Genomic DNA, 26102 nt, shown 5'->3' with positions numbered 1-26102 from the left:
GTATCCAAACTATGTCTTCCCCATGTGGTCAGTCCAGAGAAAACCTACCTAAAGAAAGGAAGGTTCGCCCCCAAAAGGACCAAAAGATATGGTGAGATAAACAAAGATGGATTTTTGAATGAAAAGGCAAGGAATCACTAGCTACGTGAGGATGCTGTGGAGAAGGCTGGTTAGTTCTAAGGCAGACCAGCCAAATCAGAGGAGGAAGAAGATAAGAGAAGGGTAACAAATAGGAGGATGTAGAGGATGAAATTCAGGAAGGGAAGCAGAATGGAAGAAGGAGAAAAGCATACTCCATCTACCTTAAGGTAGGGCCCAGTGATTTCAGCATCTTATGATTCTGGACAAAGGAGGGTATTCATCCTGTGACTTTCTCATTAGAAGAAAGGGTGGGATAAGAACTAAAATGGAGGGCTTGCTGTGGCTGCTTTAAGCACTTGGATTTCCCTGGGCTCCACCCAAGTACATGATCTGGCTACCTGTTTGTAAAACTTGAAGTGCTGCTTTCAGGTCCCTGCTTGTGGATCTTCAATGCTCTTAAACGTTAAAAAAGATATAAAATTTGTGACTATAGTTATAGGGGGAGGCGGAGGTTGGATAGAAGGTGAGACAACATGAGACAGCCAATTAATCTAGGCAGGATAATTGGATCAGTTGAATGGCAGTCTTGTTTGACGACTAATTGTGGACCTGTTTTCAGAGAGGCACACAGTATGATTCTCCAATATCCAGGAGAGGATGAGGATTCAGTATGAACACCTGGCAGGACCAAAGCTTGTCAAAACAGTCTAAATAAGTTTTTTCTCCGCCATGTTGAAAATTGTAAAAAAATTGTTAATTGTATCTGTATGCATGTGTACAATTGACCTCTGAAGGTCTATTTGATCAAAATGTATTAGGTCAGGGTGAAAAGAATTACTTGGCATTATTGATGTATGCACTTAGATGTTTTAAAGGTAAAGGTAAAGGTATCCCCTGTGCAAGCACTGAGTCATGTCTGACCCTTGGGGTGACGCCCTCCAGCGTTTTCTTGGCAGACTCAATACGGGGTGGTTTGCCAGTGCCTTCCCCAGTCATGACCGTTTACCCCCCAGCAAGCTGGGTACTCATTTTACCGACCTCGGAAGGATGGAAGGCTGAGTCAACCTTGAGCCGGCTGCTGGGATTGAACTCCCAACCTCATGAGCAAAGCTTTCAGACGGCTGCCTTACCACTCTGCGCCACAAGAGGCTCTAGATGTTTTATGTGTGCCAAATAGACATTCTGTTATGATTTTTAAAACATTTGAGCTCCTATAATAAACAGTTTATATTTTTCTAAAATTGATTTTATCCCTAACCTTTTTGGGCAATGAGGATTCCCTGGAGGCACCAGTGTTTGGAAGAGAAATGATGATGGGATTATGACCTTCGTATGGATGCTCATGTTAGGCGACCCCAACACATGTATTTTTTAGCATACTCTCCATGGTGGAATGGTTCAGTATGTCTCTTGACAACAAGCAAAATGTATTTCAAGTTTGCATTTTGTTTCAGATTTATGTGTGGAACTTCCAAAACATTTGTGTTGTGCAATTTATGCTTTTGCTCCTCTGTTTAGGCCGTGAGCAGGCAGATTTGTTTGGAACAGCAACTTCAGATGATGCGAGAAACGGAATGCAAGTTACAAGACTTACAAGAAAGTTTAAAGGATCTGGATAGGCAACTAACTTCATATTTGACTGACAGAATAGATGCCTTCCAAATACCTCAGGAAGCACAGGTATTTTTTTATTTTTTCTTGTTGCTGACACAGAATTTTAAGGAGTAGGATAACAGATTGCCTCTTATAAGGGGCCTGTGCTGTGTAATTTAGCCATGTGAATGTGGAGGAGGATGCAGTGGAATACCTTTGTAATGACCCCAAAGAAGCAGGCTATCATCAAAGCCAGCATGACTGATGTAGACACAGCATTCATAAGGAATTTCTACACTATGATTTATTGTTAGTTAGGCTGATATCTGCCACATGCATTTTTTCCCCCTCTTCAAATTACTTGGCAGAAAATCCAAGCTGAAATTGCTTCTCACGAATCTCTCTTGGAAGAAGTAAAAAGGAATGTGAGATCACTGGTGCCAGCCTCCCCTGAAAGTAGATCTCTCCGTGGAGGGTCTCTTTTGGATGCCTTACAGGTAAATATCAGAAATCTTTGCCAATGTCAGTTTTTTGTCTTTAGTGGAATACACTGAATACAATAAAGCAAAAAAATTAAAAACAATATTTTTGCATACCCTTGTATTTGTTTATCAAATGAAAATAGCTCATGATTGTAAGACATTTGGGTCCACAGAAAGGAGAAGGGTGGCCTAGACCAGTTGTTTTAGAAAAAAATGTTTTGCAGACATTATTATGGCTACTTTTATTGAAATGTTTTATGGAGCAGACTTGTCAGTTATGAAATTAATTAATATTCTTGTTAGTGGTAATGCAAAATGCAATTAAAAAAAAACTTCCTTAGATATTTTTGTTGCTAGAATTACAAACTTGATTTTGACCTCATATAAACAGAGGAAACTCCGGGAAGTATCCACAAAGTATCAACTTTTCCAGAAGCCAGCCAATTTTGAACAACGTATGCTGGATTGTAAACGAGTTTTGGATAGTGTAAAAGCTGATCTCCATGTTATGGATGTGAAGGACATTGACCCAGATATAATTCAGTCTCACTTTGATAAGTGCATGGTAAGATAATGCTACGGTTGGATTTTCGTTGCCCTTTCATGTGTATTGCTTCCTTTTGTTATGAAATGAATACTCTCACTGTCTGAACTGTAACATCTTCAGTTACATCTTCATGCAAGCAGGATGACACTACTGGTCCTGTTGGATCTGTCAGCTTCCTTTGATACAATAGACCATTTGGTCCTGGTCAGCTGCCTAGTCTCCCTGGGTATGAGGGGCATAGCCTTGCGTTGGGTAGAGAGAGGTTGTCACTGTTAACCTGTGGAATTCTGCATTGGCTGATTCTGTCCCCAGTGTTATTTAACATCGATATGTGCCCTCTGGTGGGGATTGTCCAGAGGTTTAATGCTCTACCTCTCATTTAAGGAGCAGTCAGTAGTTGGAATTTTGGCATTGGCCTCTTCCATGCACTACCAACACTTGATGAGTATGTCTTTCTATGGTAGATTCTGTCAGGAGTTTGGGGGTATGACTTAATCCTTTGGTTTTCATAGACAAATGTATCTCGGTGTCAAAAGACTGCATTTTACCATCTACACTGGGCTCACCAACTGGTTCCTTATCTTTCCCAGGAGGACTTTGCCACGAGAACGTACAGTCACTTTGAGACTGGACTACTGCAACATGCTTTATGCATGTTTGAAGCTGCTCCAGAAATGGCAAATGGTCCCAATCACAGCTGCCAGATTGCTGACAGGAGTGTTCTAGTCAGCACGTATAACAACCTATTCTATAGCAGCTATACTGGCCTCCAATTAGTTTCCAGTGTCAAGTGTTGGTACTTAGCTTTAATACCTTAAATGGCCAAGGTATGACCATGTATCCCTGCATCCCCTGCGTCCTCCGAATTTCATCTTGGCATTTATTGAAGGTTACTGGTCCATAATCTGTCCCCCTTGTGTCAACAAGGGTGAAGCCCTTCTTAGTAGTGACCCCATTCTGAGGAACCGGCTGCCTGAAGAGGTATATGCCTTCTAGGACCTCACTAGGCTGTTATTTTTTTGGGGGGTGGCATTTGGATGTTTCTGATCCACCAGGCAGCTGGTGTTCTTCAGCTGTGTCTTCACCTGCTTGATAGTGGATAGAGTTTAATGGTGATGGGTTTTTAATTGTTTTATACTTTTAAACTTTATTTATTGTATCTTTTGTATTGTTTTTATCAGAGGTATGCTGTTAGCTGCATTGAGTCCCTTGTGGGGGAGAACTTAACACTCTTTCAGTATCTAGTATTTTATAGGAGCAAGTACTCTTGCATTCATTTATTCAGCATGTTTGTGCCACTTTTCTCCTGCAACACCGAACTCAACACGGCTGACAAAAATATTAAGTCACTGAAAATCTATGAGTGTACTAACTCAAAATTCTAATACATCCAAAACAATTGTTCATGCTCCTATTATTAGAAAACTCAATACTGGGAAATCCCATATCAATTAAAAAAAACCCCATGAAAGAGATAAAAAATATCTCTTGTCAAAAAATGACAAGTTTTTTGAACAATAAATTGTTGCCAGGGCACAAAAACATGATAAATATTCATATTAATTTAATAATTGTATACTTGTATCTGAACATGGGATCAGAACAAGGTTATTCATCTTATGTAAGCTTTTGAGTGGCGCTTTTATTTATTCAGTTCTTTATTAATTACGTGCCCTCTCTGTCTGAAGATATTGTAACTGAACCATGATCATTACATTTTATCATTTTGCTTATTATTAGAACTGAATCAGTACTTGAAATCATAGATCAAGATCCATTTGTGGACATGGGGGAAATGGTTTCCAGTCTATTTTATGTCTTTCTCATCTGTAATAAGACCATTTATCCTGTGGCTGTTTATGCTTTCCTTTATAATTTTTTGTATAAATTGCAGGGCATACTCTGATGGTGTTAGGGCCATTTTTACTTCCAATGGTATTCATAAGGAAGCTGAAATTACCATATTGGATAAAGCTCACAGAATTAAATGTGTTCTTTTATTCCCAAAGGAAAAACACATAATGAATGATGTGGTTTTTCCCCCTTGCCAACTTGTAGCAAGTTCAAAGAAATTCAAGCTTTTAAAAATTATTACTGTGACTTTAGGATCTATTTGACTTCATACTTCTGTTATTGTTGTTATTCAGACAAGGATTTTAATTTCATACTGACTCAATTCTAATATGCAGGCCACACCATGCCATTAGGAACCTCTGTTCTACCATGGTCCTACTTTCCTATGTGCATATCAGTTCCTTCCTCTATTTCTTGGTCCACTGTTAACGATAGTTGCCATTAAGTAACTAGTAGGCTAGAGTTAACATTAAATTCAGTTTCCCCGCTGACCTGAATAGGAAACTGTCACTTGAAATGAATTTCTGATTCAGGTTTCGAGACAGACTGCATGATGGTAACACAAATTGCCTATTGTATACATCACAGCAAACTATGGTTGCCATAAATTAAGAAGTGAAGGAGGCCACAATAACCCTTTATGCACTGGGAACTTCATTGCCCCAGCTCCCATGCAGGAGCACAAATCGGGGGTAGATGAGGCTCACTGGGCCAAATGCTCCCCCGTGTGGGTGCAGGAAGAGGTGGGGCAACCTGCCATGACTAAAACTCCAGCCTGCATCCTGGCATGAAACCTCCAGTGCGTAAACGGTCTATGTTGCACAAGAAGCTGGGGTGCATGATATTGAAGCTCATTTCTAAGGGCCAAGCTTAGGCATGGCCATGATGTCTAAATGGAGCTAGTCATTTTTATAATGGTAAACATTCCTGTTCAATGTGACATGAGTAATATGATATGATTAGTGATTATTTGAAACTGAAACTTCTACTATTAAATTGTCTTGGTTGTAGAAACTCTATAAGACTCTGAGTGAAGTAAAGCTTGAAGTAGAGACTGTGATTAAAACAGGAAGGCAAATTGTACAAAAGCAGCAAACTGATAACCCTAAAAGTATGGATGAACAACTTACAGCTCTGAAATTTCTTTATAATGATCTAGGTGCACAGGTAAGAGTTGTCCTGTACTACTTTAAATATGTTTAATTGTTTTTTAAAATTCCACAATTTTTCTGAGCTTGTATGGCAGATTGCTATATGCTGTTGACTGGTGACAATTTGCTAGGCTATGTTAGGAGGGGAAACAGTTAATACAGCTACTTTCAAGGGTTCTGCATGCTGTTTACTTTTCTCTAAGGTTCTAGAGCAGGGTCCTCCAGATGTCCATGGACTACAATTCCCATGAATTGTCCTCCAGATGTTCATGGACTACAATTCCCATGAATTGTCCTCCAGATGTCCATGGACTACAATTCCCATGAGCCCCTGCCAGCAAATGCTGGCAGGCGTTCATGGGAATTGTAGTCCATGGACATCTGGAGGACCACAGGTTGACTACCGCTGTTCTAGAGGGTATATAGGAGTCATTCTTTAAGGTCTCATCCCCAACTCTGCCAATATCTGAACCATGTGCTGATGATGTCACGCATACTATAATCATTTTGCTTGATTGGTTATGGTTCAGTGGTAGGTTGATTATGGTTCAATGGTAGGCTGCAAGATGTAGAAGGACCTGGAAAGGAGAGCAATTATGGCTGTCAACAGTATTGTTTCATTACTGCTCTCTTTCCTTAGTTTTGTACTGGCCTTCCTTACCTTCCGAAATCATTGATTTTATTTTTTGGCTTCTTCATACAGGTTACAGAAGGAAAGCAAGATCTGGAACAGGCATTGCAGCTGTCACGAAAACTCAAGGAAGAGTCTTTCTCCTTGTCAAAATGGCTAGAGGCTACTGAAGCTGAGTTAGTGCACAAGTCCACCACAAAGAGTTTGCTTACTGACCTAGACACTGAAATTTTGTGGGCTAAAGTAAGAATCATCATTTGTTCCTAGAGACTGTCTCCCTCCTATATGTCTTCTCTCCCCCCTCCCATTGTAACAGATTTGAAAACTGCTCAGGAGAGCAGTCCTGGCCTATAGAATAAAACACTTGAAATTTCACTATAGTTAGGAATTATTTGGAAGCGTGAAGCATTCAGGAATACAATGGGTGCTAGATTGGGGGGGGGGGTGGAGTGGAAAAACACTGCAGATGGACTCTCCCTCCACTAGGGCCTGGAAAGCCTGCAGGCAACTGTTATGGAGTTCACCGGCAGGGGCAACTCTCATGCAGCAGGGATCTGCAGCCACCAAAACTCAGAGGGAAGTGGAAGGAGGAGGGGGTGGCCAGGGGTGTGGGATGGAAGGTGATTGGCTGGTCACTGGAAAGACAGGCAAGTCGGATGGAGGAGGAGGCACTAAGGCAGGACAGCCACCCTGAGTGGGTGTTAAGTACTGAGCGGCACTTAAGCCATGAGACACATTCCTTCTCCAAGGCCTTATCAGAAATATATAGTGGAACAGATAATTGTCTAAGATTTGAGAGTATACTGAAGAGTCATTCAGAAACAACCCATAACACTTATCTGTGCTCTTGGTTGTGGCTGGTTTACGTTAAGAGGAGGATATAACTTTTGAAGGAAGGTTTTAGAACAACTTTTAATCATCTAATTAGTGTGCAGATGGCAGTCAACTGTGTAAAAGCACCTCTGTTTTCATGACTGTAGCAAGTAGTTAAGAATCTTTGGCATTTGTTTTCCACAGTCTTCTGTCTCAAAACCATTATATGTGGCATGTGGGTTTTAAGACTGCATTGTTTTATTCTCTGTGCCTATTGTATACAATTAACTTTGTAACACCACAGAGAAATTTTCAAGGATTTTGTTGTCTGTAGATGGAACTACATTACTTGTAGGGGGATCAGCTATTCAATCTGTAGCTACTTCAGTATGGTTAAATATTTGAATATGTAATGTATTACAATAGTCTCTCAGCCTATACCCCATAATAATTTAACATGGGAAAGAGACTCTGCTGTAGCAGTCACTGATTTAAGTACTTGCCATACAATAAAAGTGTACATTTAAGAGGAAAGAACTGTGAAGCATTAGTTTCAATTGAGTATAAGTGACTCGCATAAGTGGAGCTTGAATGGGTCCATAGCAGATGGATGGTTTATGCATAGCTTCTCCTATGTAAATCTGGAAACTTTATATGTCTCTTGTCTAGACTGTATATAACATAAATTATAACATCTGATTAATATTTGATGAAGGGAATATGAAGTACAGAATTTTTATAACTGAGTTTATCTCCAGTAGATATATAGACTTGTTTGTTCACAGAAAATGCTGGGCAGGGACTTTCAGGATCCAGTTCCCTTTTTCTTAAGTAGAAAAGGGTTAGTGATGAAGTTTTTTAGAATATTCTACATTATATGTTTCTGCCAAGGTACTATTAAATATTTGAATCTCCAATAGTTGGGGTTAGTTGCAGCAAATATTTAATAATATTATATGAAACTGGCCATCTTCACGGGATGGGAGTGCTTTTAAGGTCCTGCTTGTGATTCTGAGGCCTATGGGAGAACAATGCTCCTCTTCCATTTTAGAACATTCTACGAGAATTGGAAAGAAGGAAAGCTGACCTAAACAGTATAACAGAGAGCAGCGCTGTACTTCAGACTCTGGTAGAAGGCAGTGAGTTGATTTTGGAGGAGAAGCTCTGTATTCTTAATGCTGGCTGGAGTAGAGTTCGGACCTGGACAGATGACTGGTGCAACACACTTTTGGTAAGCGATTGTCAGGGTTCACTCAACACCCATAACCCGCATTGCAAGATGGAGGGAACCCCAAGGGCCCGTCCTGAGCAGCTGAAGTGCTTACTTGCTGGGGCCTGCAAAATGCTCCAACAGGAGTGTCAGGCAAGATGAAAGCCAGTGGAGCGGAATAGAAGAAGAGTTCATTTTAATACCCTGCCTTTCACTACCTGAAGGAGTCTCAAAGCAGCTTACAATTGCCTTCTTCTCCTCACAGCAGACACCCTGTGTGGTAGGTGAGGCTGAGAGACACCTGACAGAACTGTTCTGTGAGAACAGCTCTAACAGGACTGTAACTAGCCCAAGGTCCCCCAGCTGCTGCATGTGGAGGAGTGGGGAATCAAATCCGGCTCTCCAGATTAGAAACTGCCACTCCTAATCACTACCCCAAGCTGGCAACAAGAGGGTGAGATGCTGAGGGGAAGGGGTGTTTGCAACTTGAGATGCAGTAGCACTGGAGGAGAAGAGGCACCTGGAATGCTGGGGAGAGTTTGGCTGGCTGGGTCCCGCACATTGAGTCTGGCACCATGTCCTCATCAGCTGGAAAGAGGGGAAGGTGGTGATTGACAAACTTTGAGCCCTTGGGGGATAGAATTGGAGGAGTGAAGAAAGGAATAAATAGAAAGTTCTGATTGGGGTGGAAGTGGGTGGAGAGACAGTGAGAGAGAGAGAGAGAGGATTGAGTGTCCCAGCATCAGAGCTGTTAGCTGCAGGGGCTTTGTAGCTATGCTGGTTCTGAAACCTGAAAGAGTCTTTCACTGGAAGAGGGATGCTGGTGATGGGCAGAATCCCTCCAACAGGCACCCAAGAACCTGACAGCAATATATACATGTGGCATTTTATGATACTTGCTGTATTTAAAATACTTTTCACTATTAAAATGTGTTTTATTAAAGCATTCAAAACCTGTTAATAGAGTTGTACCCGATTTATGGAGTGGCAAAAGAATATAAGTACCCTACTGGATCAAACCAGTAGACCAACTAGGACAACATTCTGTTTTTCACAATGGCGAATCCAAATAGCCTGTAACAGGAGAACGGAAACTATTGCCTTCCCCTGTGACTGTCTCTGAATGTTGAAGTCCTATCAGCCATCATCAGTAGCCATTGATGGACATCCACTTTGTAGTAGCTGTCACTTCATCTTGTGATAGCAGGTTCCTCAAGTAAATTCTGAAGTATTTTCCTTTGTAAGGAAGTAAGTTTTGGAAGAAAAGTACTGGTATCTCAGTTTGCTCAATGGATACAGAATTCAAATTATGTAATTGCTAAGTGATGTGGCTATATGAATACTAAAGGTTTAAATTTTGAAACTCTGAGATTTTAAATGCACTTTGAAAGCTGTAGCAAATAATCATGGCATCTTAGAGCTACCTTTGGTATTTAGAGATGGCCCACTTTGAATTTGTGGGGACTTCAGCATAACATGCTAGTAGAGATGGGCATAAACCGCAAAAATCCTGTTTCCAGTTTGGGGCAGATGAACTGAGCCAAAAGGTCCTGACTGAACCTGCAAGTTTGGGTCCCTTTGCCTGGCCATGGTGAGTTTGCAGCCATTGTAATCTAACAAGTCAGCAGCAACCCTGCACCACTCAACTGTTAGGTTTAAATGGCCCAAACAGCTGAACTGGACAAAATCTCATAAATCTAAGGTGCCTTCTCTGAACATTAGTTTGCGGGGTCTGAAAGTTTGTGCTGAATTGTGGCTCATTAGTTGGTTTATGCCCTATCCCTACATGCTAACAAGGTGCCAGCTGATGCATCGCTCTTCAGTTGGGGAGCTCATTGTTTACATCCCAATGTCAGAAATGACACTACATACCTGTTAGTTTGTTTATTTATAATGAGCCCACCTTTGTCTCACGATACTAGGATCAGAGGTAGATAACAAAACTGAAACCTTTTAAAATAACAATACAAGAATATCAAATGGTTAAAACAGATTATAAACCTAATAAATACTATTCATGTACAGTGAGCTATCTGAAAATTCCTAACCAAGTGTAACATCAAATGTCTGCAAGATCCCTTAAAAAGTTGAGATGTTGCCCTTATAGTGTTCCTGGCCGTGTTGAAACAGTTAATTTGCTTCTCTTTCCATACCCTTGAAGGGTCAAAGTCATTGTTGTACAGCATTGGCTTGAGAATGGATGATTTAAAGGGGGGAAAAGGAGGACTTTTGAGAATCATCTCTCCAAAAGATGATAAACCATATTCTATCTGTCTGTATCATTGAAATCATTATTCATAATAAATTGCTTTCTGCCAGTCTTATGAGAACTTAATGGCCAGTATCATTTGACTTTATCTGGTAGAAGAACTGACATCAAGAGTTCTTGAGAACAGCTTTAGACTCTCTTAATAACATCATATTTTTAGCATATTATCTAACTCATAGACTTTTGCCCTCTCCTTTTTTGACATGCTAATGCAAATCATACCCTTATATTTTATATGCTCAAGAAAGAAGACTTCTGTTAGAGAAAAGGTAACATACTTTCCTGCATGAAAGACATGGAAGCAGGAGAGGAAAATCTGGAGAAGGTGCTGATGAGATTTAAGGCTTTTGATAGTTGAATCTAAATTGGTCTTCAATGTGTACTTTTAGTTTGTTCAATGGTTTTGGCATTGACAGTTTTGAATATCTTTATTTTTGACTGTCTATTGCAACGTACTTTCAGTCAAAAATAGCTGCCGAATTTGCATTTTCCCTAGTCTTTCACTGGGCACTTTCCTTTGATTTATTTTTTGCTCTCGCTTTCCAGAATCATCAAAGTCAACTAGAGATTTTTGATGAAAATGTTGCCCACATAAGCACTTGGCTCTACCAAGCTGAAGCCCTGTTGGATGAAATTGAGAAAAAACCAGCTAGCAAGAAGGATGAGACAGTGAAGGTGGCAAACATAATGTTTTACTGATATTCTTTGCACAGTAATAAGCACATTCTGCATGCAAACCCATCCAAATTTCTTGGTTGATTACCCCCATCCCACACTCCTCCTCTATTTGACCCTGCTGTGTACCAAGCTGATGCTGTTTTCTTTCCTGTCTTCTAGCGTCTAACTTCAGAATTGGATGATGTTAGCCTCAGAGTGGATAATGTGCGAGACCAAGCTATTATCTTGATGAATGGACGTGGCATGTCATGCTGTGAACTTGTAGAACCGAAGCTGGCTGAATTGAACAGGAACTTTGAAAAGGTGTCACAGCATATCAGAAGTGCGAAGGTGAGGAAGAGTAACTGTAGAATAGGAATGTCACTTAATAGTTTCAGGAATTTTTTCCACCTCTTTTTAAAAATGTACAAGAATCATTTGGTTTTTTAAAAAGGGATTTCTTGCCTCTTCTCAGTTAAGTCAGTGCTGGTCGTTTATGCCTAGATCATAGCCAGGCACATTTTGTTAATAAGATATATATGTTGCAGTGAAGCTGCTGACAATAGGAATTTTATTTATTAGAAGGCTAATTACAGATTTCATATTTGTTATTTTTACTGGAGACGGGTGTTGACCATAATGATCAGGAAAAATTAAGCTTACATTTTTGTGGGGAGGAGGGGGCTGCTGCTCCACCTACTGGAAGCAGCACGTGCTCAGAGAGTGTGGAACCATGCTTCCTGCTCACTCCCTCAACTGACAAGACAGAGATAATGTGAAGAGCTTCAACTTTTGTGAACTACACCTTCTCTCAAAAATCTGCCATACCTGGATAGCCTAGGCAAGCCTGATCTCATCAGATCTCAAAAGCTCAGCAGGGTTGGCCCTGGCTGCTATTTGGATGGGAGACCATCAAGGAACATGAGGGGCCATGAGCAAATCACCTCCAAACATCTCTTGCTTGGCTGCCAGGCAATCCTAAGATTTCCTGCCTATTCGACACACATGTCATATTTATATTTTTATTGTTTTTTATATGATAAAATAATAAATAATCATTGCTCAGAGAAGAGTATCCATAGTTAAGGTTTTGGAGACTGTTTTGAGTTAATTTTGATTCTCTACATTTGGCAGACTCACTCTTTGTTTAATTCCTACCATTTCCCTCCCACAAATCTTTATGGCACAAAAGACTTCTTTAAAATGGTGTGTTGTTTCTGGTGTCAAGTTGCCAATTACTGATTGGTCACAACAAATGTCTTTTGTGCTCAGGGGAACAATTATGGATTGCCTTGTACCTGCATTGCTTAAAATTAACCAAATTTACCTTCTCTATGTTAAAAGTCTGACAGAACCCACTACATCACCTGGCACTTGCCACAACTTTGACAAGACGAGCCACAAGGGAGTGGCGGGATATAAATATAATAATAATAATAATAATAATAATAATAATAATAATAATAATAATAATAATAATAATAATAATAAAGAAAGTTAGTGGAACTGATGCTGGATTCAGCCTCACCCTGCCCTAATGTTGGATTCAGTGTCAACCTGTCCTTGCAGCATGTATTTAGTTGAGGCCAGGGTAGGAAGATCTGCAGGTCCCTCCTCCAAACATTTATTTTATTTATCATACTTATATACCGCCCTCCCCGGAGGCTCACATCTGCCCTGAGGCTTTGAGCTGGGATGGGTATGTTGAGTTAATGATGAATTTTTAGGGGATTAGCTCTGTAAATTATTGTCATCATTTTATTATATCTTTTTACTTGTTGTAAGCCACCAGGGACTGCCTTGCTTAAGAGCGGTGGCAGGTAAATAAATGGATGGATGGATGGATGAATGAATGAGATATATTCTAAGAAGAAAAAGGACAAAGATTTTAAGAAGCAATTACTCTCCTCTCATTATTGATCATGTGGTGTGTGCAGGGTAGCCAGGAGATCCAAGGATTGTCTGGTAGCCAGGCAAGAGATGTTTGGAGGTAGTTTGCCATTGCATGTCTCTGCATCATGACCCCTCGTGTTACTTGGAGGAATGCCATCCAAATACTAGCCAGGATTGGCCCTGCTGAGTTCTGAGATCTGACAAAATCCTCTCCTCTGCTTCAACTACACACCAGAGGCCCTTACAGCTCTATCAAGGCTAGTCAGCTACTGTACCCACCTCATATGACATCATGTCAATTGAGCCTTAGTTAGGCGTTTCATTCTTCTATGCCTGCAACTGCACTTCTGGTTGGTGTGCTGTTTCAGAATGTCTATTCAGTCTCACAGGGCAGATCCAAAATGTGGTTGTTGTTTATTTTAAGGCATCTCTGTACTTCTTTTTTTTTATCCAGATAAGGTCCCCAATATGGGGAACATCAAAACATTAAAGCATTTAAAATAAATTATATGAAAATAGTTCAATAAAAAAACATATATATGCAAATGCACATTATACCAAGGCCAGGGAGGAGGTCTCACAACAGTTATTAGAGGACTAGATCTAAAGCCCATTTCAATTTTAAATAAAATAAAATGGCGCTAGATGGCCTCGGCTTCCCCCCCAACTCCCAAAGGCTTCTGCATAGCCGTGGACAACGTGGTGCGGGTCAGCGAGGCTGGCCGCGGCGTCCGTGGGGCCGCAGAAGCCTTTTTCCTCCTCCCCCCTCCGGACCGCGGAAGGCTTCAGCGGGGCTGGGCCTGGATTTCGGGGAAGCGGCCTACCTGTCTTCGGCGCTGGTCTCCTCAGCGGCTGGCGAGGGCAGGAGTTTGTGGGGGCGTTGTGGTGCGGGCGCCATCTTGGGTTGGCCTGGCGACGCATCGACAGGGCGTTGGCGGCGGAGCGGGTGGACAGCGGCCTGCTTTTCACTGGCGGCCTCGTGGAGAGTCAGGCCTGCCCGCAGCGGCGTCGCCAAAGGGAAGCTGCCCCAGGAGCTTGGGAGCTGGACGCGGTGGCAATGGAGAGGCAGGGAAGCGGCCTGGACGCGGTGGCGATGGGGACCAGCTTGGAAAGGCAGCGAAGTGGCGAGTAGGAAGTGTGGGGGTGGGTGAAAAGGTCGCGGGCGCTGGCGGACTGCGAGGGGCGTTTGGGGTGGGGGTGGGAAGGGCGGGGATGGCCGCATTTGTGGGAGGCAGCGCAGGTAGGAGCGGCATCGTTGTTGAAGGGCAGTCGGCGGCCTGAGGGGAAGCAGTTTCCCCCGAGGCCAGCAGCATGGGGCGAGCCTCCTCCCTGGCGGCGATCCGGCGAGGATGGCGGCTCGGGAGGACTGCAGAGTTGGAGGCGCGGCATTCGGCAGAGCCTTAGTTACGCAGACGGGCCAAGTGTCCAATAGGGAGGCACGCTTCGCGCGCCTCCCAATTGGACACTTGGCCCTGGAGTGCCACTCGGAGGAGCGAATCAGGAGCCGCTTTGTGGCTCCTGGTTCGCTCCTCCGAGTTTTTATCCTGGACAGAGCCCACCCTAACTCCTCCCCAATAGCCCTTACTGCTTAATTTAATCTGCTCCGCAGGAGCGGATTAAAGATGCCCCCTCCCCAAAAAACAAAAACCTCCTAAACTCATGAGTGTTTCGTCTTCAGGCACTGGGCATCCTGAAGGCTATTTTCACTTCATAGACTAATCACAAGTATGCAGCCTGTTGCAGCAGAAGGGCATTCACTGGGAGATGCATTCATGCTGTTGTGGAATAGATGCTTTTTTTTTGCTTTGCTTCTCCTCATCAAGGTGATTGTCAGTATATTGCGAGGTATGCCAACTAGGGATGTGGGATTTGGGACAATTTTTCAACCCCCCCCAATCAATGTTGATTTGGGTTGTTTTTGCACTCCCCCAAGTTGAGTCACAACCCCCATTAGATTGAATGGCTCAAATAATGGAAGCCTGAGTTGATTCAGGTGATTTGGGCCATTTAAATGATTCCAAGCCATTCCATCCAGTGCTCATTTTTGCTTCCCTCCCTTCTAAACAGAGGTAAGTGAAAGGCAGCTCTGAAATGCCAGCCATTTAAACTATTCAGCTGTTCAGTTTAAATGGACCTCAGAAATTTAAACCCTTCGTTCCGCTTCTCTACTTCCAAGGGAAGAGAACCTAAAGTGGTTGTCAGACCCTGTGTGTGTGGGAGGTGGTTGTGGTGGTTTGGTGGTTTAAATCCTGCCTCCACAGCCAGAGCTGATCAGGGAAAGAAGCCTCTCCTCAGATCAGCTGGCTGTTGGGCTGTGCAGGGAGGGATGATTTCAGTTCCCCTCCCCCCACAGTTGTCAAGCAGCTGATCCCTCTGAAAGACTTCTCTCAGTAGGATCAGCTGTTTGGCAGACTTCGGCATTTAAATGCCTCAGAGCCAAATTAATCCAGGAATCCCAAATTACCCTAACCCCTATCATTATAGGGGTTTGGATGATTTGGGATTCCTGGATTAAAAATTGGCTTATTTCAACTGGATCTGAATCTGAAATGATTTGGGAAATGATTTGGGAAATGATTTGGGAAATCATTTCAGATTCAGATCCAGTTGAACTTGAAATAAACCATTTTTTTCAATGCAAATCTCAGGTGTCAACTGCATACTATTGCACTAACTTGGTCATGCCAAACTTAGTTTAATCCCTTCTGTGTTTAGACACAGTGGACTTCCTATACTTTTTCTGCCTTTGGGACCTTTCCCAGAGCTGCAGTTAGATTCTCCACCCAGATATCTCCAAAATGAGGCTCACAGCTTGGAGAATCTGGCCTTTCAGTACTCCACTTCCCTATCCCACATCTTATTCAATCCCAGAAAACTGTGCACAAGATGTTTATATGCTACTGTGTGGAAACATTTCTGCTTTTGCTCATCTAATGCAGGCCTGGATCCTCTGCAATTGCCCAGTCTGCTCTATCATCTCTTCTCCCTGTGAGAAGGACTTGCCATTGTTACCCAAAATGGACCTTAAAAAGGGAGAAATTAGCTTTAAAAGAATTCCATCTTTAAACCGCCCGTGGCGCTGCGGGTGCCGCAGACGAAATAAAAGAGTAAGGGCTGGTGGAGCGGAGTTAGGGCAGGTTCTGTCCGGGATAAAAACTCGGAGGAGCGAATCAGGAGCCACGAAGCTCCTGATTCCCACCCCTCTCTACACGACACTGCCCACCTACCTCGCCCAACGAACCTGGCCCATCCCCGACGCCATCCCCGACTGCCCCGCCGCACGCCCTTTCCGCACCCGGCACGAGAATACGTCCGCGCCCCACACCGCCCACCCCCTTACCACCCCCAGCCCACGACTCACCCTTAGCTGCTTCCCCGATCCCTGCCTCTCCCCGGCCGTCGCCGCCACTGACGCGTCCGCACCCCCAACACAGCCCCGCCCAGCCGCTCTGCCAGCTGTGGCCTGCTGCCGTACGCGCTGCGCCTCGAACGCCGCCACAGACGCCGCTGCTGCCCCGCCCGCGCCACCGATGCAACGCCAGAGCCGCGCTGCCGCCGTCCGCCCTGCACCTCCAACGCCGCTGCTGCTGGCCCTGGCGCCGCCGCTGGGACGCCCTGGCGCCGCCGCTGGGACGCCCCCGCTCCGACGCCGTGGCCGCCGCCGCCGCCGGCCCGCACGCTCAAAGTCTCCCCACAGCTCCCGCCCGCTGAGCACCCAACGCCGCCGCACACAGGTAGGCCCCCTGATGCACCTCCGGCCGCGCTTCGGTCTTCCGTGGTCCGCGTGGGGGAGGAGGATAAAGGCTTCTGCAGTCCATGCCTACACAGAAGCCTTTTGGAGTCGGCGGGGGGGGGGGGGGGTCCAACGGCCTCTAGCGCCCATTTTATGGTCACTTAAAATAGGCTTTAAATCTAGTAAAGGAATAATGCAGGACTTATAAGTCTGTTTGTACCAGGGTGAATCTCAGTGGGATTTCCCAAAATAAAATTATGAAGAAACAGAATGACTGTAAACGCAAATAACTTTGTTGTATACAAAATGAAGTAAAAAGAATAAAAATATCGAACCTACATTAGACACCTGAGAACTAAGTACCCCAGGTAACCAATACACACGCACCAACAGAAGGGCACACTTTTAAAAAGTAGCAGGAAGGGAATTGGAGAGATTTAGGAAAGGACCATACTACTTGAAATCCTGCGCTTGACCCCTGGAGAGGTCCAGGGGCAAACAGAACTGAGACCCAAGGAGCAGGAAAAGAAAATCAGCCTGCATAGCAGTTGCAGGCGTGTTCAGGCAGTAGGAGAACTTTCTTCTAACGTGCAAAGGTCTTTTTATGGAGAAGAGCCCTATAGCTAGTCATGGGAACCTGCCCCCCTCATCCCCTGTCCAAGACATGAACATGAGAGCAGAACATCGACTGCTCTCCCCCGGGCTTCTTGAACATTGTTGACCTCCTTCTCATCCACCCCCCTTTTTTTTAGGAATGGGGGTAGGAAGGGGATCTTATTATTGTGCTGCCATGTTGTGACATTTTAAAGTCTTTTAATGGGAGTTTTAATGGGTTTTTAAGACATTGTAACCCGCCGCGAGCCATTTGGGAGTGGCGGGAAATAATAATAATAATAATAATAATAATAATAATAATAATAATAATAATAATAATAATAATAATAATAATAATAATAATAATAATAATAATAATAAAATTTGACTGTGCAGTTTGAAGGTTTGTGCTGTCAAACTTTGGCAGGAGAAGTGGGAAAAATACCTTGATTAGATTATTGTCAGCTAAATCTCCATGGGTACAAAGAGCCTGAGTGAGGCAATATAATTAACATGCTTTAATTAGGTAGAACTGAGCCAGATCTGCTTTGACACAAAAGTTTAGGTAAGTCAAAATAGCTCCTGAAACAGGATGGAGCATAAATTAAAGACTTGAGTGTCTTCTTGACTGTGGAAAAAAGAAAAGAGGAACCGTACCCTGGTTAATGTAATGGCAGATTAAGCCAGGGTGTTCCAGAGTTGAAAACTCTTTTGTTACTGAGCGTGAAGAACCTTGAGCAGGGTGACATTGCATTTAATCTGGTTATAATGTCAGCATACTCTTCTTCTTCCCCGAGATTTTCCAAAGTCATATCTGAGCCGAGGTGCATTTTTGAGACTCCCCAGGTTTCAGATCTTCTTGGCACTAAACTGTAAAAAGAGATGCCTATTAAAAAGGAGGGGGGACCCAGTAATGAAGGGGGATCTTGGGTGGATGGGTGGGTGGATCCTCACAGTTCCATCAAATAGTTCTTCAAATGTCTGATGCACCTTTAGCCTCCAGTTCCAAAGGTTATTGTTACATGCCTTCTGTTAGTTTTGTCACTGTTTATGAGAATTTCCATTTGCTAGTTTTATCCTGTTGTTATTGTGATGCTCAGAGATCACAGGCTGTATAACTGATATTCTTTGAACAGTCATCTGTGCAGTTGCACAACTGCCTACCTTTCTTCTGCTGCATCTAGGGAAGAAGGACTAAGCGGGAATTATTGCTCCACTCTCTGTAGAGCCGTGCTACTTGGGACTTACAGTGAGTGGAGCCAGCACTAAAAAAACATTTAAGCTCAGCTCTAAAAATTTCTGTTATTTGAATCTGTGCAGGTTTAATTCCTGTCAGTGTGACTGCACACATCACCACTTGGAGAAAATCAGTTACAGGAAGCAATCTTGTTCTTATTCATAGGCAGAAACACACCAGCTCTCTTAACTTTTGTCAGCATTCTGTATGGAGCCTTTCTTATTTAATCTGTAATTTGTCATCCCTGTTCAGCACACACGATAACCTGCTGTTTACACCCTCCTCTTAGAGCACATCAGCGATGGCTTTTGGTCACTTGAATCAGTTCTGTCAAAGACGGCAGAGAGGTCATGCAGGATCAGAAAGTTGAGGACTAAAGACTTTTGGATTTTGCAGTAAAAAAATGGTGGTAGGACACATATTGTAGGTCAAGAGATGAGTGAGAGAAATTTGAGTGTGCTAGGAGGTTTTGTTGGGAAATTAGATAGTAGTTTGAGAAGGAAGATATATCAAGGGATGGATATTTGGGAAACTTGCATTATTGCATTAGAGCAGATACCAGAAAAGATGGGTTGAATGTGATTGAGAGGAATGAAAGGCAACCAGAAGTCATGAAGCAGAAGATCAAGGAAGCATTTGAAGGATTTGGGCTGAGGGAAGTGATATGCTGTATATTTGTGAGTTGAAATTGTTACCTAATTCTTGCATGTATTGTTTGTGCCTGCATTTATTTCAGATGCTTTTCAGTTGGGAGGGTCATAAAGTACATACTAAGCAAGAGCCCCATGGAACTGTAGTAGATTCCACATTTCTGGATAAATTTGAGTGTGAGCTACAGGACATGCTGACTATTGTAGAGAAGCACATGGAATCAAATGATGAAGATGAAAAGGTTTGTGAGCATACAGTAACTTTTTTTTTAAGAACACGCCATTCATTTGCTCCTGCCCAAATATAAACATCAACATTTTGGCTCTTATTTCTTGGGAATCAAATTTGGAGCCATTTGTAAATGCATAAATTTTCTTTTTGACCCAGTCATAGAACTGGATATATATTCAAAATGCAGTCCCTTATATAAAGTTATTGCTCCATGCCATCTTACTTTCAATTTCAATTAGTCCCTATAGCCTCCTTTTCAATTTTTCTAGTTTTGAATTGTGTACATCAAGCAGAAGTCTGGCCATTCTATGATTCCTTCCGTGTAGCCTGGGGCTTCACAGTAATGGAAGGAAATGTGATAAAGTGGGTTATATATTACCAAGAGAATAGGGACCTTCTTCCTTTCATATTGGCAACTCTACATTCAGCCTAAAAGGGCCGCAGTCTCTGTACTGTTTAAGTGCTGTGAGCTGTTCCACTACTTTGCCACTAGTTATGCAACTCTACATTCAAGCAAAACTTAAATGATAAAGAAGGGCCATCCTCAGTTTTACCCAGAGAACTGTAATTTTTGTTTTTCAGTTGAAAATTGCTTAGGACATAGATGTATTATATGCATTTTCCAACAAGCATCTTTAATTTGCCAGAGTACAAAATACATAAACAGACCATCCAGTATGAAACACACTTTCATGTTCTCTTTAATTTGCAGTTGTGATTCACTATCGTTGGGGGTCTTGATAGTGCAGTGGTTAAGAGTGGTAGCCTGTAATCCACCAAGCTGGGTTTGATTTCCCATTTCTCCTCCACCTGCAGCCAGCTGGGCGACCTTGAGTTCTCTCAGAGCTCTCTGAGACTCAGCAATGTCACAGGGTATCTGTTATGGGGAGAGGAAGGGTAGGCAATTGAGGCTCCTCTGGTGGTTCTTCTTCCTCCTGTTCTTCTTCCTTTTCCCCAGGCATGTGAGTGAAAGAGGGAAGTGGAAAAAGTGCTTTACCCTGAGAGTACAAAACATGACTAAATCCAGTCACTATCTCCATTTAAAAGAAGTAGTGCTAATTGTTTTGTAATATTATGTTTGAATAAATTTAGTTGGATGAAGAAAGGGCTCAAGTTGAAGAGGTTCTACAAAGAGGTGAGCAGTTACTACAGCAACTTGCAGAAGACAGCAGGAGAGAAAAAATCCATTTGCAGCTCCTGTTCCTGCAGACAAGGCACAGCAGCAACAAGGTCAGCCTAGGCTATTGCCTTCAAGTGTGAGGAAACTTTCAGACTCTTTCTCCTGCCCCGTTCACAGTGGGGTCCAGACAAACATGACAGCGTCTGAAAAGTCTGTTACATGTATCCGTGTCCAGGTTTTGTTGCCATTTTAACATTTATACTCAACATCAGGTTTACTTTAATTTCAGATGCCCTCCAAATACCCTCATTATGGTCCTAAGCAGTTCCTTTCTGATACATAAATGTGAGCGTTTCCATCACCTGTTAGCTTGGGTCTTGAGTCATTGCTCCCCATGTAATTCTCGTTGGCTGCTGCAGATACATTTCTCCTCCATGGTGCTTGCTAGCCTACAAACTTTATGCACAAGGGTTTCTTGAAAAAACACTGAACCTGTAGACACTGAAGTGCCAGTGGGAAACGAAGCAAATGTCACAGGAGAGGAAACACCATAGTAGCCAGAAAGAAGTATGAAGGTAACTATATATGATAGGGTGCCAATATATATGATACAGTGCCAATCAGCCAGTCCCTTCCCCATCAGATTTAGGTGCCTTTCCTGGCTTCTTAAATATGTGTGTAAGGGGGGGTGGGGTTGACGGCTAGTTGTCTCTTGGGAATACAAGGTCTCCTGAAATGGCAGCCAGTCATTTAAAACCTCCATTTTGCTTCCCTCCTGTTTGAAACGGTTGGGGGAGTGAAACAGAGAGTTTAAATGGCCCAAACTCAACTGGACAAAAAGTCCAGGAATTGTTCAGGGGAGGTGCTGTCTTTGAATATGTGTTGGGAGGAGCAAGAACCAGCCAAATCTGAGACAGATTTACGGTTGTGAAATGGTTTGTGCCTATCCCTAGAAGGGAGTGCAACCCCATCCAGAACAGGAGATGTCCCAATTCTGTAGTCAATCCTTCTCTCCCACACAACTAGTAATACCTCTGTTTTGGTTAAAATTAAATTTCAGGGATATGCATCTGTAAATAAATAAATAAATAAATAAATAAATAAATAAATAAATAAATAAATAAATAAATAAATAAATAAATAAATACATAAATAAAATAATCTGCACTGTGTCTTTCCCTAGTTCTCCTCTGTAAATGGTGATATCTTGTGCATCTCATTTACTACTTCCAATGAGTAAAGGAGAAATTCATGGTCTGCTGAAGCTTGAGGGGGCATTTGTTTGCCAGAGTATTAAAAGACGGTTGGTTATCTGTAATCAATAGAGTGCAGGACTTTGAACTGCTTTTACTCCCAAATTCCCTGTCTTCTTCTTTTTTAAATAAACTGCTGGTAAAACTAGCTTTTATTGAAGTTTACATAGAACAGAGAGAAGAGAAAATAAGAAAAAAAATACATAAAACATAGAATATAATCCATTATGCCTTGCCATCTTCTAATACATTCCTAAACTAACTACCTAGACAGTTGATATAATAGTTCCAGAGTTCCTGGAATTCATCTGCAGAACGATTGTTCATTAGATTTGTAAGCTTTGCCATTCTGGCCAACTCTCCCAATTTCTCAAGCCAATCAGTGACTTTGGGGGTGTCCTGTTGTTTTCACATCCTAGCCACCACCAGTCGTGCTGCCGTTGTTGCATGAAAGAAGAAATCACCAGCTTTTCGAGGAACACTAACCAGTAACATAAATTCAGAACAAAATGGAAATCTAACTTTCAACATACCTTCTAAAATATCATGAATTTTTTCCAGAATTTTTGCATTTTTTTACATGTCGACCACATATGAAAAAAGGAACCAATTTCCCCTACATTTCCAGCATTTTATGTCACAGTTTCCAGAAATTTTACCTAACAGCTTAGGAGTCACATACCATCTATAAAACATCTTATACCAATTTTTGTCTGTTTCACAGTTTTGTTCCATAATATTTCCCACTCCCCTAAAGGAATAGTACGATTCAGGTTCATCATCCATTTCAAATTCCCTGTCTTCTTTGCTAGTGACAATGGTGGCATCTCATCTTGCAAAAGCATCGTTTAAAATTTGTAAATGATTTAAGCATTAAAAACCAAGTCACAGGCAGTGAAATTAATTTTTGGACTCCGATTTCTACATATATTTCTTCTTTTTGCCCTCTTCCCTTAACCACTTTTATTTTGTCCCACTTTCTTTTGTTTGGTTCTAGGAACTATGGTCCTTGCAAAGGGGAAAGTTGGTGGATATCTCTCCTTCATCTTCACAGTATAAGACTGACCAAGAAAGTCTCTTAAATTGGCTCAATGAGACAGATGGACAGTTCTCAGGGCTACAGGAAGCAGATGATGAGCAGAAACTACAGGTAGCTGTTTTTTATTTCGAAAAGTGTTTGTCCTTTTGTTATCACCCAGTGATCCAGGCACTGTTTGACTACTTTTTTTTAAACCAGAGGGAAGATCTATCAGTAGAAAAAAATTGCTGGAATCAGATACATTCTAGCTCAGCATTTTGTCTCCCCATGATGTCATTTGTTGCTTTTATAGTGCTTTAATACCATAAAAATGTAAAAGAGTTTAGTAAAACCATCAGTAAACTATCTATCTTTCAGCTTAATGTTCTGGAAGAAAAGGATAGCATGCCTTGAATTGAGGTACAGTCACAGTTCATAAATATATATGTATACTTTTGCTTACCAATTCATATACATAGGACATTCATCTTCTCCATAAAAACACCAGCATAAAAACAGCAGTAGTGTTGTCTGAGCCTCCGGGGAGGGCGGTATATAAGTATGATAAATAAATAAATAAATAAATAGTTCCTACTGTGTAATCCACGAAGAAGCGCACAAATGTTAAACATATCATAGATGTTCTATTTTAAAGTTATTAGGAGAACCTCTGGCATACGGGTACATGAATGAGAGTGAACCAAGGGCCTTTTCTTCATTAGGAAAGAAATCACAAGGTTCTTATACTAATTTTGAAAAACTTCCTGTTGGATAATAGACCATACTTAGAAGGTGCTCTATCCCCTTAATAATTATACCTGCTCTTTTTTGAAACTTTTCCAATGCTATAATATCTCCATATTCCAAATGAGGCCACACAGTACGTTGTAAGGATTAATCAGGCTGTTGGTTGTAAAATGTGCCACAATCCTGCTTATTCATTTGCTACAGGTGTTGCCGCTTGCAGGTTGAACTGAGAATATAGCTCTCCATTTGAGTTAATTGCATAGTTTGGGTGTAGACACATATAAAACTGACTTCTACTAAATCAGATAATTGATCCATATTTTGAACATTGTAACATTGCCTCCTGGAATTAGAATTTCCTTATATTATATAGTAATGCTCTTACAATTTCTGGTTCTAATGAATCTTGTTTTCTCAGTTACTTTTAGTGCAGTATAACATCCTCCTGAGTCCTTTGAAATCAGTTTAGTATGGTACTGCCTGTCAGTCTTAAGACTTGATTTTTAAATTAGCAGCAAGAAATCCTGTTTTTCAAGCAAGTTTGTATACTAGGCAATTTGTCAACTTTTCATGCTGATTATAGAACTTTATAATTAAAGACATCAATATCTTGGGCTCTTCCATAGCACTAGACAAATTATAGAGAAAAGAATGATGCTGACATAGCCTTTAATAATGATGTCTAAAGTCCATTTAACTGAGTGTCCAGTTTTGTTGATAGTTATCTGTAATTTTTCCCCAAGAGACTAACAGTGGCTTTCAGATGACAGTGTAAGTTGGAAAAATGGCATGCACACTAAAACCTATACCCAGAATTAAACTTGGTTGGTCTTAAAGATGCTGTGGAACAGAAAACTTTTCACCTTGGGGGACTAGCAAGAGGGACAGGTTGCTATGCAGAATAAGGCAGTGGCAAACCACCTCTGCTTATCTCTTGTCTTGAGAACTGCATGTGGGTAGCCATGAGCCATCGTGGCTTGCTAGCATTTTCTTGCAATTATTGTAACCAATAAACAGATGTAGATTTTTGTCTACATTCTGGGTTCTCTGAATGTAGAACAGTAGAGTCCTTTTAGTATCCAATTAGGGAAACAGTGCTGGTAATACTGTATCCTGCTTAATGTGAAAACATAGACCAAAATAGAAAATTCTTCTGTAGAACAATTTTACCTGTCTGTAGAGAAAAGTCATATTGTATTGCCTTCAATTTGATAACTTTGAGTGGGAAGAGCAAAGCTTGAGTCCAGTGATAGCTGAATTTATCTGCGTAGGAATGTAATTGCAACTACTGACACTACTATAGCTGTGAGTATGTTGCAAAGGGAGCAAAAAGGCTCTAGCATCAATTTGGAACACATTAAAGGTAAGCTATACTCAAGTATTGATTGCTTAACTGAGGACATATATTCACTGACCTCTTCACAAAGTGTTTGAATTACATACATAAATACAGATTTCTGCTTTATTCATTCATTGAAAACTGAACCTACACCCTAAATGGTTGTAAGTTATGGCCCATTTTGTTTTTTAAAATGTTTAATATTAATATTGCCCTGTTTAGTGCTTCTTCTGCTCTTAACTATTTAGAAAATTCCTCATTTATAACCAAATATTCTGTTCTGTTAGATGCTGTGACTGAAAGTTGCGGTGAAATATTTGACTGTGACATATAAAGTTTTCTTCATGAGGCAACTGCATAAACTAACTCGTTTACATCATAATTAATCTGGTAAACCATGCGCCTTAGTCAGTACAGTACAGAGCAAACAAAATAAATTGTGTATACAATTGTACAGGGTTTACACAAAAAAACTGCTCCCCCCAATCTGAAAAGCATCTTGAAGTGCTTATGGTTCTTCTGTGGCTGAAAAACCAAACTTGTGACAGTTTGCATTGAGCCCTTTTGCAGATAGAACTATCTCAAGGGGAATTTTTAAAAACATGTCCTGTATAGTCAGAATTTGTGAAACTATTTGTTGAACTGCACCTTAGTGATAACTGCAGCCCCAAACTTGTTACACAGGTATTGTACCTGCTTGTTGTTTATGATACATTTATAGTAGCGTTATTTGTAGCTCCTTGCTTTATTTTCATAAAAGAGAGTGGCACATTCTTTACTGCCTTTCATTCTATCACTTTTACATGAAGAATGTTCTCCATTCAAGTTATTGTGTTATCAGTTATTGTGATATCATAATATCAGTTATTGTGTGGCCCCATACAATAAGTGTATCTCCATAACAACAGAAAAGTTACACTGAAGAACAGGTTGTAAAAATTACTTGATGGAACACAGTTCAAAAGGAAGTCTGGAGAGTGTGTTCTGTTCATTGGTTC

The 26102-nt window shown here is 41.6% G+C and overlaps 1 protein-coding gene across 5 annotated transcripts in view; it reads left to right on the top strand.

The window, feature by feature from the left end:
- The window catches only part of UTRN (utrophin), a 503173-nt gene that overhangs the window by 162192 nt on the left and 314879 nt on the right, over positions 1-26102 (top strand). For all 5 annotated transcript variants that reach the window (XM_077350828.1, XM_077350839.1, XM_077350815.1 and 2 more), the window contains 11 exons: positions 1600-1761; positions 2043-2171; positions 2548-2721; positions 5569-5724; positions 6412-6582; positions 8204-8383; positions 11178-11306; positions 11469-11639; positions 19482-19637; positions 20720-20857; positions 22998-23150. In XM_077350828.1, coding sequence (XP_077206943.1) covers positions 1600-1761; positions 2043-2171; positions 2548-2721; positions 5569-5724; positions 6412-6582; positions 8204-8383; positions 11178-11306; positions 11469-11639; positions 19482-19637; positions 20720-20857; positions 22998-23150 — 1719 coding nt within the window. The remainder of the gene's footprint in view (positions 1-1599; positions 1762-2042; positions 2172-2547; positions 2722-5568; positions 5725-6411; positions 6583-8203; positions 8384-11177; positions 11307-11468; positions 11640-19481; positions 19638-20719; positions 20858-22997; positions 23151-26102) is intronic.

Source organism: Paroedura picta, chromosome 1 (assembly GCF_049243985.1).
Source record: "Paroedura picta isolate Pp20150507F chromosome 1, Ppicta_v3.0, whole genome shotgun sequence".
Taxonomy (NCBI): Eukaryota; Metazoa; Chordata; class Lepidosauria; order Squamata; family Gekkonidae; genus Paroedura; species Paroedura picta.
Note: the sequence above shows the minus strand (reverse complement) of the source record. Positions and strands in the feature narration are given on the sequence as shown.